Source organism: Copadichromis virginalis, linkage group LG14 (genome assembly GCF_057382275.1).
Source record: "Copadichromis virginalis isolate Kocher_CV1m ecotype Utaka linkage group LG14, C_Virginalis_male_GT1.1, whole genome shotgun sequence".
Taxonomy (NCBI): domain Eukaryota; kingdom Metazoa; phylum Chordata; class Actinopteri; order Cichliformes; family Cichlidae; genus Copadichromis; species Copadichromis virginalis.
This window is the reverse complement of record NC_140631.1, coordinates 20,523,204-20,541,844: the sequence shown is the minus strand read 5'-3', so window position 1 is coordinate 20,541,844 and position 18,641 is coordinate 20,523,204. Positions and strand designations below refer to the sequence as shown.

The 18,641-nt window shown below is 40.1% G+C and overlaps 1 protein-coding gene across 1 annotated transcript; it reads left to right on the top strand.

Moving 5' to 3' along the window:
• The first annotated feature begins 4,287 nt into the window (after positions 1-4,287).
• Positions 4,288-18,597, top strand: vwa7 (von Willebrand factor A domain containing 7). The gene is made up of 17 exons (XM_085429839.1): positions 4,288-4,478; positions 5,166-5,425; positions 5,618-5,851; positions 5,971-6,067; positions 9,674-9,808; positions 9,944-10,139; positions 10,254-10,423; positions 10,856-10,968; positions 11,171-11,287; positions 13,199-13,414; positions 13,946-14,078; positions 14,439-14,591; positions 14,733-14,825; positions 14,909-15,189; positions 16,356-16,492; positions 17,619-17,778; positions 17,866-18,597. The coding sequence occupies exons 2-17, from the start codon at positions 5,192-5,194 to the stop codon at positions 18,427-18,429; spliced, it is 3,033 nt and encodes a 1,010-aa protein (XP_085285965.1). The 5' UTR covers positions 4,288-4,478; positions 5,166-5,191; the 3' UTR covers positions 18,430-18,597.
• The last annotated feature ends 44 nt before the right edge of the window (positions 18,598-18,641 follow it).

Below are 18,641 nucleotides of genomic sequence, written 5' to 3'. Positions count from 1 at the left end.
TACTTTATTACACAATGTTTACACCAAACAGGAAGGTGTCTCTCTTTCTGTTACCTTGCCTGCTTACTCTTAAAAGTCATTCTGCGGTGACCCTTTAGACCACTGTGAACAGGGAGAAAGTCTTTCTATCTTCCAGTGTTTTGTGTCACTGAGGATGAATGTGCTTGGGCCCTGTCTGCTGATGGACCAAAATGGTGGTCGAGAACCTTGGCCCTCCCTTTCCCATGTGTTTGCCTACCTGAACTTTATCTCTGTAAATCTGAGTCCCCATACACAGGTTCTCCACTGCTTCACGCACCAGACACAAGCCAATCTGTACTTTTCGATTATGGAGAATTTTCTGTCAGTTGGTGACAGGATGCAGGATACAAGTGCAATTACACATTCAATCAGTGTTGGTCAAGTTACTTGAAAAAGTAATCAGTAACTAATTACTGATTACTTCCCCCCCAAAAGTAATCCCGTTACTTTACTGATTACTTAGTTACTTTTTAAAAACACGATTTACAACCTGAACAGGTAATAAAGCAATAGTTCTTTCAGCCCAATTCTACTTTTTCTACATAATCCATCATACAATGTGTAATCAAATGGAAAAGTCTGTTTTAAAAACTTGTCTTATTAGTTTTAATCTTTTAACTTTATGCATCAAACATTTAATTATATGCAACATTCTCTGATTGGAAGAAATTTGTTTAACATTTAAACCTATTTTCTGCACATTCCAGCACATAAAATAAAAAATTTTTTTTGTGTTTACACTCACTCTTTCAAATAGATGCAAGTAAATCACAGCAGAAAATAAATAAAATCAAAGACTAGCAGTTCTGTTGCTCTATTGTCACCTGCAAAGCAGAAGTAGGGTAGGCGGAGGTTTACCCCGGTGCAGGTGTGCTGCAGCGGTCAGTGGAAGAATCCGCGAGTTTCTCTGTGAATTTCTCATTACGTCGTAGCGCACTCGGTGCTTGCTTGGACGTTTAGGGTTTTTTTTCGCTGTAAAAAGAAGTTACAAGTAACGCATTACTGCCCATCTCTGCATTCAATGTTGTTTTTGTGAAGCTGAGCTAGGAAAGTGTCTCAGTCTCAGAAATCTGTGGTAACGAAGGTATGGAATCCAGGGTCATAAATCACAAGTGCTAGGTTTTCCAGTAACCTAGAACTGACTAGCTGCATCACAGCATGGTACGGCAGCACTACTGTCATGGACCGCAAACGCCTGCAGAGAGTGATAACAACTGTGGAGAAGATCATCAGGACTCCGCTGCCCTCTCTTCAGAGCATCTACCATCGCAGAGTCCAGAGGAGAGCTGCCTCCATCCTCAAAGAACTCACACACCCACAACACAGACTGTTCACACTTCTGCCCTTGGGACAGAGGTTCAGAAGTGTGAAATCCAGAACATCCAGACTCAACAACTCCTTCTTCCACACTGCCATCAGACTCTTGAACAGCTGACCTATTATTGAACAGAAATAATAATTTTTTGCACATCAGGTCATCCAGCATATTAAGGCAGCATATTAAGCTATAGCTCTTTTGCACACATCTCTGTTTCACACGTCAATATTTTCTCTCCTTTTCTGTCTTCATTTATTCATTTGTACTATTTGTATTTTATCTGTTCTATTTCTATATTATATATATACTTGTGATAGGTTTTAGTTTCCCTGAAGCTTTCTTCTGCCATCAAATTCCACTGCATTTCAGTCTGTGTATTACTTCCCAGAATGCCTCAGCACTGTTGTATAGTCAGGCAAAAACTTAGAGCACAGGCCATCTCTGGAAATCACATCTATCAGAAATGGAATGCTGGGATGGCTGAACAAACTTTTTTTTTGTTGCATTTATCTGGAGGCGTTTGAGGTCTGCCTACATTTGTGGATCATGAGCCTTCTTGGAGTCTCCATAGACCACAACGTTATACATGTAGTTTTGCACCCCAGGCAAATCTCTCAGGATGTAGGGGTTTAAGCTCTCCAGAAACCTTCTTTTTATGCTCAGAGGTAGGGATCTCAGTTTCTACGATAGAATTTATTTTGTTTTGTTCACTTGTATCTTGTGAATACAACCATTCACATGTCCAAGGTGATTGGCTTAAGCCATATCAATAGCACAGCTCGTAGTTACTGAAAGAAGTTCTGAAGTGTACTGAAGTGGAGTGTATAGGTAGATGCTGTAGATATTAAATCTATGCTGACATTGCAAGTTTGTTGTAATATATGTAAGTATTATTGAAAAAAAGTAGACAGCTATCGTTCATTTTCTTGAAATCAGCATACCAAGACCTAAGCAAAGAGTAAATTGTTAAACTTTAGGTTAGAGATATGAACTTTTTTTTTTTTACAGTAGTCAGTTCTTAAATTTAGAAGAGAGTGTTCATAAATGTGTTACATAGTTTGCACAACACTGAACAGAAAACATGCAAAGTCAATAATTAAAGGAATGGAGCTCATTTCATCCAAAGCACTGGGTTTATTTTTCAATTGCTGCCAACAGAAAGATACATACAAGTAAAACAATTAGAATTAAGCTAAAGAAGCATTCAGAAAAATTCTGAAAGTCTTTGATTTTTCACAAATTTGACTAAATAATGTCTATCTCCTGAATCCAAACTGGAACCTGGTTCCACAGAAGACTCTGCCTCCTATTCTGCTTTTAAATACTCTGGGAACTACAAGTAAGCCGCGGTCTGAGAGCAAAGTGCTCTAATCGGGTGATATGGTACTATAAGATCATTAAGACAAGATGAGACCTGATTATTCAAGACCTTGCATGTGAGGAGCAGGATTTTGAATTCTGCATTTAACAGGGAGCCAATGAAGGGAAGTCAGTATAGGAGAAGTATGCTCTCTCTTTCTAGTCCCTGTCAGTACTCTTGCTGCAGGATTAACCAAAGGCTTTTCAGGGAGTTTTTAGGACATCCTGACGATAATGAATTACAGTAGTCCAGCTTAGAAGTAATACATAAACTAGAACTAGCATGAACTAGTTCTGAGACAAGATGTTTCTAATTTGGGATATAATGCGCAAATGGAAGAAAGCAATCCTAGACATTTGTTTAATATGTGCATTGAAGGACATATCATTGTGAAGAATGACTCCAAGATTCCTCACAGTGTTACTGGAGGCCAAGGTCATTTGAAAAATGTCTTTAAGATATTCCTGCAGTTTAACTAATTGGTGTGTGTAATCTGGCTTAATGGATAGATAAAGTTGGCAATGCAATGGAAATGTATGCTATGCCTTCTGATGATACTGCCTAAGGAAGCATGTATAATGTAAACAGAACTGGTCCTGGTACTGAACCCTGTAGAACTCCAATATTAAACTTTGTCTGTGAAGAGGACTCTCCAGTTACATGAATTATAAAAATAATAAGACACAAATTGTACTGTTCAGTACAGAAAGAAGCTTTTGTAACAAGTACTTGGTTGAGGTGACAGACAGAAATGTCAGTGTGGTGAACTAGCTTACGTTACTGCAGGTAAACAGGAAACAGTAACCTTACCCTCAACAACCTCAGCACTCTTCTGGTAAATTGCAAAAGTTAGCAGACTTGTTTAGCCTCTTTCTTGCTATGAGTGCCTGCATGGAACCATGTGCAATGCACTTGTCCTTCATTAGAACTGCAGCTCCATAGCAAAGTCTCCCACTGATCACTTTCTATAACACATTAGAATTTCCTCTTGGGTGTGTTTTGGTTTGTCAGGGCAGGAGAGTGAGACACAGCAACAAAACAACCGTTGCATCTCGTGTTTCACTTTCAATTGTAATAATTAATTTTAATAATTAAAATGCCAAAAAAAAGGCAAAACAAAACAGCATAAGAAAACAACAACAAAAACACAAAGCAGAGACATCCTGTATTCTTTATAACCTTAACCACATTTCAGTCCTGCAAGCTCAACACCCTCTTTGGAGTTGTCTAGCAACTGATTCCCCTCTTTTCAACGCCTTTGCAAAGTGCTTTTTTTGGTTTTGTGAGGAACACAGAGTGTGATACATTGCAAAGAGGGGGTTGGGGTAGGCCTTAGTTGAACACCCTGACTGGTAATATATTCAGCCCTATTGTGGTGAATCAATGCACCGTGCTTTAATGGGGAGATAAGGAGGGGCAATGGGGAGCTATGACGAGATATCTTTTGCCCCACAGTGCACCCCTAAAGCTAAGAGGCACACCCAAGACTGTGCAGTATCACCTAAACTCTCATCTGAAGAAAGTGCCTCTAACATTCAGGTCCTGTTTTTTTTGTGGGGGGTGGGAGGGTTTCTATATCCATGAGGAGCAAATAAGAGACAAGAGCTCAAGGACGCACAAATGTGAAGACTTTGCTATTTTGTTTCAAAGATGGAAATGTTGTGATTTGCTTAACCACTGACAAGCATGTGTTGTGGCGTTTCTTGATACTCTGTACTCTTGATGCTGTGCTACGTGATCAAACAGATCTACAGGGCTAGACATACAGGATGAACTGAGGTGAGACTGTTTTTATCAAGTTCTTTGGGTCTGACTACAGCTCTAAAGAAATATTTGCATTTGTCTGCTAATTTGGAAGCTAATAAAAATAACCATTATGGCATAAAATAACTCATACTTCATGCTCATCTAGTGTTCATTTTTGCACTGGAGTCAGTTAACGTATTAGGCTAAAGTGTTAAAAATTGATTAGTTGTGTTGGTAAATGGCAAGTGATTGCTTAAACTGACCACCAACACCACCAAAGTTTTTGCTTTGTGAAATGTTAAAGTGAATGACTGTCTTTGAATCAATCCTGGAGAGTTTTAATTGGGACCCTGACATAGTAAAAGGAACAGGTTGTTTTTTATAGGCCTTGTGCTTTGTTGCACTATCTCCTCGTGAAAGCACAGACTGTGAGAACAATCCCAAAGAATGTATCTGAATTAAGATGAAAAAGAACAATAGGAGGCTCTGTACAGGCAAGGCTGAGAAAAATCTGAGAGGAGCTGTCGGGGGTGGTGGTAAGGACCGGGTGATGACAGAATAGTACGCATGGTTGAGTGGCACAGCTTGATCAAATTAGCACAAAACTTTACTGAACAATAGAAGTCAGGTCAGTTCAAATCCTTTCAATTAAAAGACAAAATAATGAGTCTTAGCAAGACTGATATCAGGCAAATGACATTTCGTTTTTATTTCATGCAGGTAGGACGTGACCTGCTCAGAGCACAATGTCACAGCACAGAGGAATCTGGAGGAGGCAGGTGCACCTTTTTACCCTCCCTTACCTTCTTCTCCTGGCTTCACCATGCGAGGGTTTCCTCCCTGACTTGTGGTCTAGAGTGCTGACTCTGTCCTGGGACTCACACACTCACCAGTACATTACAGAGCGGGCCATTCTAAACGTAACCCTGGAGACTCTGAGGGGACTAAAAAAACACCATGGAAACCATGATAAAGAGGAGGTGAGGTCATGTTTGCAGTCAGGAGATTTACTGAGTAATGCAGCATCAGTGGTTCATAAAGTGTTTGAATTACCTCTTTAAGTAAGTATGCAAATTTAACTGAATCGCTCTTTCTCCCTATGGTGATATTTGAACACAGACGTATTGAATTTCTTTCAAATAATGATAAAAGTCCTGGTCTAACGATTGCAGATCAGACTGGGACGTGGATTTTGGAGAGCTGTGGGAGATGTGGTGAAATCCAATGCAGCCATGGACTTCCGGAGCTCCACAAGGTCTGACCCAGTTTACCACTTTGATTCAGAGCATATTGAAAGTGCCACGGTCATGCTACGACGGTTCTGGACCCACACTGTGCTCTCAGTGCGGGCCAAAGAGTACCAAAGTGCCCGTCATAGCCTGGGTCAGCTATTTCATTCACTGCAGGTAATCTGCCACACAGAACTGAATTTTAATAATAGGGGGAGGGTTAGCTTAACCTTAGAGATATTTCATGAAGTGAAATGTTTTGGCTATGTTTTTGTTTTGAACATCTGCTATGTCAGGACTTCTACAGCCACAGTAACTGGGTGGAGATGGGCCAGCGTTCTATTTACCTCCATCTGCTTCAGCCAGAGGAGCCTGCCGTGCCTGTAGCTAAAGGTGATTCATGAATGTGACATTATAGTCCCATTTAATCACAAAAAAACAAAATTAGTTGTATCTACACATTATTGTAAAGGTCCTCTTGAAAAGACTAGTTACTGAGGTAACAGCTTTACAGAATTTTTTCATTTTGCATCATTTTATCATACTGCATAGCTTCACGTGTTACAGTTTTTTCTGATAGCTTAAGCACATTTTTTGTAACTATTGGCTAATTTTGCAAAACTCTTCACACAAATAAGAAAACCTGTCACCCAATAATCAAAACATTGTAGTTCTCTTGCAAAAGCAAACACAGCTAGATTAACTCTTCACACCTTCATAAAAATGGTGTTTCCGTATCAAACAGTACACACAAGCCATCATCTACTAAGCACACAATGCGCCAACTGCACACTGATGGTATGAATACAAAACACATCTGGCTTTTGCTTTCTCTGTGCACAAGGTAGGCTATGTCAGTTTGAGCTCATACTTCTGTCATAGATCCATAAGCATAGAGGGATCCAAACTTCAAGTACTGGTGTTTATTCAAACACATCAAAACAAACACAAGTGGTTATTTCCAAGTATAGGATTATTTGCAATCGCCATAATGACTATATGGGTTACTTGGTCTGCAGTGAACATGCTTCCTCTGCCCCCAGCATCTGGTCATCTAGCAACTCTGTAAAGTAACAATTTCAGTATTTTTACATCAATGGTATTGGTGTGTTTCTCATTGGCATATGGCAGTGCTACAAATCTTTGTGCAAAGTGACTGTACTAACCGATTCTCATTTCAAGATGTCCTTATGGTACTTGCTACAGTGTAGCGGCTCGAGTTAGGCTGGACCCGTTGGCCAGCTACCCTCAGGGTCATTCCACGGTTGATTACATGGTCCACTATTGTAGCTCTGATGTCATCAGCAATTCTATTTCTTACTCTTCCTACCCTTCCTCTCCCCCCTCCTCATCTTCCTCTCCCCCTTCCTCGTCTTCCTCTTGCTCCTCCTTGTCCTTGTCGTCCTCTTCATCCTACTTCTTCACCTCCACGTCCTCTTCCTCGGCCTCCTCTACTTCTCACTCTTTCTGCTCCCTCCATTGTACTCCGCACACACAGCTTACCTGGATTATAGTGCTTAGGCTGATTGCAAAGTGAACTAATTATCTAAGAAAGTTTTCACATGTGAAAGTGTGCCAGACAGTTGGCAAATTAGTGTTAATGATAGCCATACATGTGTATACTTTTGCTAGGAGTGTGTTGGAAATTTGGTAATTGAGTGTTGTGCAGTGAATTGTGCCTACAGTTTTGCAAAGTGTGTGTTACAAAATTGCAAACTGAGTGCAAAGCAGTTTTTGTGCTTTTAGTTTTGCAAACTCAGTGAGTGGTTTTGCTATAAGTCTGAATAGTTTTAGAGATTGTGCTACAGGAATCACAGTTAGGGTTTAAGCATTCAGAAAAAACTGTAAAGTTACAGCTCTTCCACAGTTTTCCTACTACCGATTTTGCTGCTTCTTCAGATGTCATTCTATTGTGGTCTAATCTGTTTTACAGTTTTTTCTGAATGCTTAAACCCTAACTGTGATTCCTGTAGCACAATCTCTAAAACTATTCAGACTTATAGCAAAACCACTCACTGAGTTTGCAAAACTAAAAGCACAAAAACTGCTTTGCACTCAGTTTGCAATTTTGTAACACACACTTTGCAAAACTGTAGGCACAATTCACTGCACAACACTCAATTACCAAATTTCCAACACACTCCTAGCAAAAGTATACACATGTATGGCTATCATTAACACTAATTTGCCAACTGTCTGGCACACTTTCACATGTGAAAACTTTCTTAGATAATTAGTTCACTTTGCAATCAGCCTAAGCACTATAATACAGGTAAGCTGTGTGTGCGGAGTACAATGGAGGGAGCAGAAAGAGTGAGAAGTAGAGGAGGCCGAGGAAGAGGACGTGGAGGTGAAGAAGTAGGATGAAGAGGACGACAAGGACAAGGAGGAGCAAGAGGAAGACGAGGAGGGGGGAGAGGAAGATGAGGAGGGGGGAGAGGAAGGGTAGGAAGAGTAAGAAATAGAATTGCTGATGACATCAGAGCTACAATAGTGGACCATGTAATCAACCGTGGAATGACCCTGAGGGTAGCTGGCCAACGGGTCCAGCCTAACTCGAGCCGCTACACTGTAGCAAGTACCATAAGGACATCTTGAAATGAGAATCGGTTAGTACAGTCACTTTGCACAAAGATTTGTAGCACTGCCATATGCCAATGAGAAACACACCAATACCACTGATGTAAAAATACTGAAATTGTTACTTTACAGAATTGCTAGATGACCAGATGCTGGGGCAGAGGAAGCATGTTCACTGCAGACCAAGTAACCCATATAGTCACTATGGCGATTGCAAATAATCCTATACTTGGAAATAAACACTTGTGTTTGTTTTGATGTGTTTGAATAAACACCAGTACTTGAAGTTTGGATCCCTCTATGCTTATGGATCTATGACAGAAGTATGAGCTCAAACTGACATAGCCTACCTTGTGCACAGAGAAAGCAAAAGCCAGATGTGTTTTGTATTCATACCATCAGTGTGCAGTTGGCGCATTGTGTGCTTAGTAGATGATGGCTTGTGTGTACTGTTTGATACGGAAACACCATTTTTACGAAGGTGTGAAGAGTTAATCCAGCTGTGTTTGCTTTTGCAAGAGAACTACAATGTTTTGATGATTGGGTGACAGGTTTTCTTATTTGTGTGAAGAGTTTTGCAAAATTAGCCAATAGTTACAAAAAATGTGCTTACGCAATCAGAAAAAACTGTAATATGCTACTGTATAGTATTTATTTCATCAAGTAGAGATCATTCAGTTATTATTTAACAGTTCGATTAATATGTTATTTTGTAATCAGACTTGTACCAGAATGGAGTCCCAGCAATGATAGAAATTAGGACAATGAGAGTGAAGATGAAGACGGAGGCCTGGGTGGGGCTATTAGTGACAAGAGGGAGGCAGAGATGAAAAGGAAGTGGGTTTCATGAATGAGAATTTGAAAGGCAAAATGACTGAGTGCTGCGATTTAAACTAGGCAGAACAGAGGCTGACTGACTCAACAAAATAAAGAAAACGATTTGATCAGAGCAATTATGTCAGTGTTTAGTTTAGCAGGAAAATGGAAGTGATGTAAAAAATAAGGTAGTAGCTGCACCCAGGAAGGCAGGGTGCATAATGTTTCATTTAAAAGAATATAATATTTATATAATGTGTTGGTTTTTTTCAAAACTCAATGTGTCACTCAGTGTGTATATGTATATACACACATACACATATAATTATCCACGTCATTTAACTATTGACCCACCACGTCTAGTAAAGCACTCCCCATCTTTACTAATTAACTTGACCAGCCAAATGTTCAACATTCTTTCAAATGTGGCTTTAAATGGTTCAGTGGAAATCAGCTATCATTTCTATTGGTCATGCATTTAACACAGACTCCCAATGTTTTGGAAACCTGGCTGTACATATGTCAATCTGATATATTCATTATTACATTACAAAAAAAAAGTTTAAATGTAAAAACTAAAGCCTTCATCATTTCTGCTTTCAGAAGACACACCTACCTGTATGGAGTGCTTCAGTACCACCTGTCGAAACAACCTTCTGCAAAGACTGAAAACCACACAGGGAAACTCTCAGCTGCTCACCACTGGATATTTCAGTACATTTCCTCCAAAACCTCAGGGTAAACCTCGGCCACCTGCAGGCAAAGTGTTACAAAAACACAATAAATAAACACATTTGGTTTTTAGAATATTTTAAAGACTTTTTCAACTACGTTTCCATCTACAAAGCTGTAAAGATGTTTTTTTTTTTCTAGGCAAATGCAGTCATGGAGGTATTCTAGACAGCAGCCGCTTCTCGAGCGCCAAAGGGGGCATCAACAAGGACAGCACCTCACCTCTCTTCTCCCCTCATCATTACCTCCATCTCAAAGCTGCCACTTTGGCTACTGAGGCCACCCTGACTGTGCTGAGAGACCTCAGAGACTCTGTGGGCCACAGAAACTTTCTCAAGTAAGTTTAAACCACTGCTAAAGCTCCCTGAACTGTAGACTTGTTACAAGATTTAGGTGATGCCTGTGCTGCATGAAATGACTGTCTTTAATTGCTGCTGAACTCTCTTTGAAGACTCTTTAGTGTGAAGCAAGTTCCTGCACTGGTTTTTGTCATGGACACCACAGGCAGCATGTTTGAGGAGATCCACGCTGCTCGTCTTCGGGCTCAATCCATCATACAGAGCAGAGCCAACAGCCCGGGGCAACTCGGCACCTTTGTGCTCGTCCCCTTCCACGATCCAGGTGACAGCTGGTGGTAAAAAGTGCCTGCAGGTCATAACAGATAAACCTGTAGAGGCTTTTGCCCCCTGTTAATGTGTGATTGTGTTTCCCATTATATACATACCTTTATATACTTCTGTAGAAAGTATAGTTCTGATTATATGTTTCATGCCTACTGTATGTTCTATCAACAGTGAGCCTCTAGATTTGTGCCATCTGTTTCCCTCAGTTCAAAGAATGACTGAATGAACTTCTGTGACTTCCATGAAAGCAATGAAATGAGAAATAATATATTAATATAATAACTTATAGACAGAGCCTCTTGATAGCTTAAAGATTCAGTCTTATGGTACTGTAAATATGTTTTAAATAGACAATAAGGGTCTATAAAGACTGCAAACAAGCTGTTCCTTATCACAGTCTGTAAGCATTTATATTTACTGTACTGTGCAGGAGTAGGACCGGTATTTGAGACTGATGATCCAGGCCAGTTCATGCAGCACATGGAGGGGCTGATGGCTCTTGGAGGCGGAGATGAACCAGAGATGTGCCTCTCTGCAATTCAGGTACATTTAGACGCTAAACACTCAGAGAGAATAAGTGATGTTGTGTGTGTATGTGTGTGTGCGTGCATGTGTGTGTGTGACAAGGGGTTTCTTTAAATCACCCTGTAGTTCTTCAGCTAAGACACCTGAGTTAGAAAACACAAACACTGCAGTTGTATAGATTGGACATGTCACCACTAACTTGCTCTCTTCTTGTTATTAGCTGGCACTCACTCACAGTCCACCTCTGTCTGAGATCTTCGTGTTCACTGACGCTTCCCCTAAAGATGCCCATTTATTCGGTGTGGTGAAGGCCCTCTCCCTCGAGAAACAGAGCAAGGTATATGCACCTTTGAAGGGAAGTCTTTTTTTTTTCATCTGTCACATAGCATTATGTTTAACAAAAATCAGAGCTGCTTTAAGGTTGACAGCGAAGACAAACACCAACCGGGAGCTGCTGTTTAATAACCTGTTCTCAGATTTTCAAAACTTTAAAATAAAAGCCTTCATCTGATGTGATTGCTACTGGTTATACAGCTTCTGTTTGTATGTATATTTATAAAGAAAGCACTGCGTGAATTACATTTTTAGATGGGTTTTAAAGGAAATAAGAATTTCCTGGAGAAACTGTGCCTGCTGAAAGCTGGTGGAGATCACCTGCCTCATGTGGCCGGCAGGTGGCAGCAGCTACACTAGTTGAAAATTAAAAGTTTAATGGAATTGTAGTTTTTGTCACTGGCCACACAGTGGTGCTATTGTATCATGAAACCTTTTAACCAAAGGACAGTTTTATTACAGTTTTTCCTGAATGCTTAAACCCTAACTGTGATTCCTGTAGCACAATCTCTAAAACTATTCAGACTTATAGCAAAACCACTCACTGAGTTTGCAAAACTAAAAGCACAAAAACTGCTTTGCACTCAGTTTGCAATTTTGTAACACACACTTTGCAAAACTGTAGGCACAATTCACTGCACAACACTCAATTACCAAATTTCCAACACACTCCTAGCAAAAGTATACACATGTATGGCTATCATTAAAACTAATTTGCCAACTGTCTGGCACACTTTCACATGTGAAAACTTTTTTAGATAATTAGTTCACTTTGCAATCAGCCTAAGCACTATAATACAGGTAAGCTGTGTGTGCAGAGTACAATGGAGGGAGCAGAAAGAGTGAGAAGTAGAGGAGGCCGAGGAAGAGGACGTGGAGGTGAAGAAGTAGGATGAAGAGGACGACAAGGACAAGGAGGAGCAAGAGGAAGACGAGGAAGGGGGAGAGGAAGGGTAGGAAGAGTAAGAAATAGAATTGCTGATGACATCAGAGCTACAATAGTGGACCATGTAATCAACCGTGGAATGACCCTGAGGGTAGCTGGCCAATGGGTCCAGCCTAACTCGAGCCGCTACACTGTAGCAAGCACCATAAGGACATCTTGAAATGAGAATCGGTTAGTACAGTCACTTTGCACAAAGATTTGTAGCACTGCCATATGCCAATGAGAAACACACCAATACCACTGATGTAAAAATACTGAAATTGTTACTTTACAGAATTGCTAGATGACCAGATGCTGGGGGCAGAGGAAGCATGTTCACTGCAGACCAAGTAACCCATATAGTCACTATGGCGATTGCAAATAATCCTATACTTGGAAATAAACACTTGTGTTTGTTTTGATGTGTTTGAATAAACACCAGTACTTGAAGTTTGGATCCCTCTATGCTTATGGATCTATGACAGAAGTATGAGCTCAAACTGACATAGCCTACCTTGTGCACAGAGAAAGCAAAAGCCAGATGTGTTTTGTATTCATACCATCAGTGTGCAGTTGGCGCATTGTGTGCTTAGTAGATGATGGCTTGTGTGTACTGTTTGATACGGAAACACCATTTTTACGAAGGTGTGAAGAGTTAATCTAGCTGTGTTTGCTTTTGCAAGAGAACTACAATGTTTTGATGATTGGGTGACAGGTTTTCTTATTTGTGTGAAGAGTTTTGCAAAATTAGCCAATAGTTACAAAAAATGTGCTTAAGCTATCAGAAAAAACTGTAACAAAGAAAATAATTCATCCAGCAGTTATACTAATAAGGAGCAAAAATAACATGCAGCCAGATTGAAAGACTGAAAGAACCCCTCTTGTTTGCCTTCTCTTGCTCACTGTGAAATTACTTTGGACAGGGGGACTGCAGTAAAGCAAACTGTATGTCAGTGTACTTACAGCTGACAGCACTTATTTTCCCTACAGGTGACTTTTCTCCTTACTGAAGATCCCAACTACACCAAAGAGAGCCGAGGCAGGTTAATGAGGAGGAAGAGGAGAAGTAGAGAACCTTTATCTCCTGATCGTTTTAATCTCTACTCTTCACTGTCCTCCCTGTCAGGAGGACTAACAATATTCACCACCAACTCTGACATACACAGGGTCTCCACAATAGTGGAGGACAACACAGCAGCTGACAAGGTGCCAAAATAAGATTTTTTACTGGAAATTCACTCCAAACAAAGTTAACAAGTTATTTAAGGAACTGAGGTAGTACACTAGCTCACAGTAGGTGTTAACTTATCTCATTCTAGCAGTCTCAATTTCCCACCTTCATAATTTATCAACCATTTAATATTAGAAAATTTCAATTAAATATGAAATTTTCCATTGACCTAATGCTCTAATTTTCTCAGACAAACATGGCAACTGCTGCTTATAAAGCATTGAAAAAACAATATAATTTCATTTTCTACATGACAGTTAGCACATGTAAATCTTTTTTAATCAAGTAGTCTATCTTAGCTGCAACTTTTTGCTGAGCAGAAATGTGTCAGATTTTATAAAAAGTTATATCACAAAGTATATTTCAATTTTTTTTTTTATTAGTTTCTTTTCCAGCAAGCCGACTAATTTCTCTTTTAGACCTTTAATTTCATAATGATATCACTTATAATTACTCTTCATTACCTTCATTACCTATCACAACTTATTTTTCTTCTCCTACCTCAGGTGACCCTCCTCCATGTGGAAAGTCACAAAGACCTGATGTCCGTTCATACATTTAGAGTTGACAGCTCGGTAAAAAATGTCACCCTACATGTCTCTGGCACTATGACGGAGTGTATCCTTACCAGTCCATCAGGTAATTCTCACATCATATTAACATCAGCTATGAAGTCAGGGTTAGCTTTTTTTCCATCACGACACTGCACTTTGAACTGTACTTTGCATTTGCTTGAAATATCATGTACAGGGTGCAATTTCCCTGTAATTAAATTGAATTTCAGCATATTTTCTTTTAAATAGCAGTATAATTATATTTACATGTAAATATTGAAAGGTATTTACACTACACTGAAATTCAGTTTAGTTACAGGGGAATTACGCGCTAGATTTATCACACATACTTTAAAGTGTTACCTTGCAAAGATCATTCTTTAACTTTTTTTTCTTTGTAATTTGAGGGTAAAATAAGCTCAGCTGTTTATGCTTCTCTTCTCAGACCAGAGTCAGTCACTGTTGAATGAAGAAGGTCCCCTAGCAGTGCTACAGCAATTTCAGGGACTGTACCGTGTCAACCTGTTTCCTCCTTTACAACCTGGCCAGTGGAAACTGCAAGCCAAGAGCAATGGGCATCTTACGTTCAATGTTATAGGTAAAAGAAATAATATTGAGTACATCAAGCAGATCACCTGGCAGATATTCATTTTTCAATTCAAATGCAGCTTTACTATGGTATGAGATTTTTTTAAAAACATTTTTTAAAATTGATTTGTCTTTTGATCTACACCACCAGGTGACAGCGGTGTAGACTTCCTGTATTATTTTGCAATTATAACCAATGAGACACACCCGGGTCTGGCCAGAGTTGATGGTAATCCTACAGCAGGTGAGGGATTTTGATAAATTTACACGATAATGAGGATTTGTAAGTAAACAATATGTTTAAGAATATATCTTTCTAATTTTCAGGTGTTCCTGCCTTTCTAGTGGTGGCTGTTACAGGCCTGGGTTCAGATGAAGAGGCATCTTTTAGTCATGCAACACTGCTGGGGGCTGAAGGAGAAAGTCTTCAGCAGGTGAAGCTCAACTCCTCCTCTTCATCTATCTATTCCTTGGAGGAGCTGGTGGGCTTGGTGGACCCTTTTCCCAGAGTTCCCTTCTGCATTAGACTTTCAGGCGAGGACAGCAGAGGAAACAAACTGGAGAGGGTTTCCACAGAAATGGTGGAGCCCACTCACATTCAGATACAGGTAATTGTTAGCAATAATGCTGAAGAGGACAGAGGCTGCTTTCTACTCCAAGTTTACTATAGTTCATCTCCGTTACTCTGTTATGTACATCTATTTTTCAATTTTTCTTATATTTTAAATGGAAATTGTTTTGGTTTGGTTATTTCTGTGCACAATAAATGTAAAGCACTCTTGCACTCTTACAGTGTATCAAGAAAGTATTCACATCACTTCACTTATTACACAACATTGTCATATATATATATATATATATATGGTCTCATAGTTGAGACTGTATGTCAGAGCACAAACCAAGCCATGAAGTCCAAGACCTCTGAGGCACAGATCTGGGAAAAGTTACAGAAAAACCTCTACAGCATTGAAGTTTCCAGTGAGCACAGTGTGCTCCATCATCCGTAAATGGTACCAGTTTTGAACCACCAGGCCTCTTCCTAGAGCTGTCTGCCTGCCCAACCAGAGAGATTAGGGTACAAGGGCCTTAGTCAGGGGAGTGATCAAAACCCAACGGTTACTCTGACAGAGCTTCAGCATTGCTCTGTGGAGAGATGAGGACGTTCTAGAAGGGCAACCATTTTAGACCATGAGAAACAAAATCCTCTGGTTAAAAGAATCTAACTTTTCTCATCACTGCATATTACCAGACCGATACCATCCCTACAGTGAAGCATGCTGGTGGTAGCTTCTTGCTGTGGGCCATATGAACCCATATAAAGACTCTCTAAGACCACTCCTTTGTTAAATCCTGGAGTGTCCCAGCCAGAGACCAGATTAGAACCGGATTGAACATGTCTAGAGAGATTTGAAAATGGCTGTGCATTGATGCTTCCCATCGATCCTAATGGAGGTTGAGAGGTTCTGCAAAGAAGAATGAGAAAAATGAAAACAACCCGAAAATTTCAATATGGGATATTTTGTGTCGAATTCTGAGATGAAAAGGCTGCAACATGGCAAACTGTAGAACAAGTATAGCCCTGTGAATACTTTCTGGATTTACAGTTTTCTCTGTAAAACTCTATTTTCTTGCTTCTTTAAATTCTGCAGGGCCAGATGGCACAATTATAAGTTATTGATTACCTACAGTATCTATGTAGAGGTGTCAGGTGATGACCTTTCTTTGACCGGTGGTCCGTGCACTTTTGACACAGTCTGTTTCACACATTATTCAGGTGCTTTCTCTTCCTGACCTCGTGCCTGGTCAGAGTGCTGTGGTGAACTTTGAGATCCAAAACCACGGTGCAGCACGGAACTTCAGTTGGACAGCCGATGATGACTGTGGATATCTTCTTATGACAGAGCCCCACAGGTAGATCAAAATGAAAATACATCTTGCTCAGGTACAAAGCAAACTTCAAAGAACTTAGACTGCCATCCCGCTTCTTTTGTCACCTTCGCTGGCATTCTCTCACCTTTGAAAACTATGTAAACTTAGTAACCCAAAATATTTTTTAAATTATACAGTTATGTACAAAAGTCTTGAGTCACCCCTCAATTCTGCTCAATTTTCTTTTTTGCTAGTGGATATATTAAGGGTGTGCACCTATTGCAGTTTGCACTTGTGCTTTAGATGGGGAAAAGAACCAATTTTAAATTTTAACTTTATGCACTTTGTTATTAAAACACATAATTTGTTCCCATTTCTTTTTAATGAAAATTTCAAAGATAACACTGTGAAACAGTAACAAAATGTACCAACAAGATTATTCAAAAGAACTATTAGCTGAGTAGTGTGTCATTAAAAAGTGTGAGGAAATTAGACCAGTTGCGGACAAAATAAGAAGTGGCATGCCCACTTAACTATCCATAGCAGATAAAGATGCCTATAAAGGCCGTCATGAAGCCATCCCCAAGGAAGGGAAACGGGAAAAAGCTTAGATATACCAAATTATGGACTGAAAATCTGTGGTAACGGGTCTTATGGAATGACAACAGTCAGTATCTACAGTCATGGTTTGGCCTGCATTTCACCCATTGGTGTTGGGAATCTTGTTAAAATTGATGCAATTAAGAACACAGAAAGGTATGATTCCATTTTGGGCCTGATTGGCAGTGGCTTAATTTTTCATGACAATGATCCCAAACACACTGCCAGTGCATTAAAAGCATACCTGGATAGAAAAACACAAAGTAGAACACTATTATTCATGGATTGGCCTCCCCAGAGCCTGGACCTTAACTTTATTGAAGCAGTGTGGGATGATCTTGACAGAGGGTGGAACAAAAGGCAGCCGGCATTCAAAGAGGACCTTTGAATGTCTTTTAAGAAGCCTGGAGACCTATTCCTGAAGACTACTAAAAGAAAGGAGATAAAACCTTGCATCTATTTCGCATTTTAAGAAAAATCTAAATTAAATGATGGCTAGTTCAAAACTCTGGCACGGTATTGTAAGTATAAGTTAAATGATTTCACAATTCATGTTTTTGCCCTTCAGCTTTCTTGTAGCAGAACAAAGGTCTTTTCGTGACCAGGTGTACCTCCAGACTCCAGCCACAGCGCAGGCAGGGGTGACAGTCACCCTTACACTGACTGTAAATGATCTTCATTCTGCTGACTCAAATTATGCAGTGGCCTACTTGACTGTGGTCCCTCAGGTGAGCAATAAGAGAAACTGCAGGATATTCTGCTGAAAACTTGTTTTTTGGTTTATTGTGTATATGATGATTTTCTCTTGCCTACAGGATTCAGACACGTCCCCACCATCCTGCTCTGCAGCACGAGTCCAATCGAACTGTTCTGCAATTTGCAACGCGACTAGCTGGAGTGTGTCTCTGTCTGTATCAGATATCGGACACTCTGGCCTTGATGCTCTGCAGCTACAGGAAGGTGAAGGTATTCTGATTTTGTTTCACAGTAACCCAACCTCAGAGGACAGCCTTGGAGAGCCTGGCATTGAGCTGCAACAGACACAGAGGGATAAATCAACAAATGGAGCCTACCACCACCACCAAGAGCAACACAACCACAAGGCCAGATTAGAGACAGGGGGCCCCCCTTTGAATATTTCAGAATGGTCGCTGGATGTATCTCAGCCACTGTTTGTGAGCTACACATCCAGCTGCTGCTCTACTCAGGCAAAGATGCTGGTTTGGGACAAAGCTGGAAACATGAAACGCTGCCATCTAACAAATGGTCAGAAGAGGCAGCTACAAAACAAGAGTACAGAAACCAGTGGGACTGGACAGAAAATGCCCACAGGCTTCTTTTTCTTGCTGTTAGGCCTGCTGTGCTTTCCTCTGCTTTAGCCCCGTGTGATTACAAATGTTTTGCTGGTCAAAATTATCTGTTGATGACTTGATACAGAGCTTGCTCTACTGTATTTTCAAAGGCAAAATCTGAAGCACCAATAATTTTTTTTCATATTGATATTCAAAAGATGCAAATTTGCAAAGAATAAAAAATCTTTTATTGCACTTCCTTTTATTTTTGCTACAACTAGATTTGTATGCCTGTCACG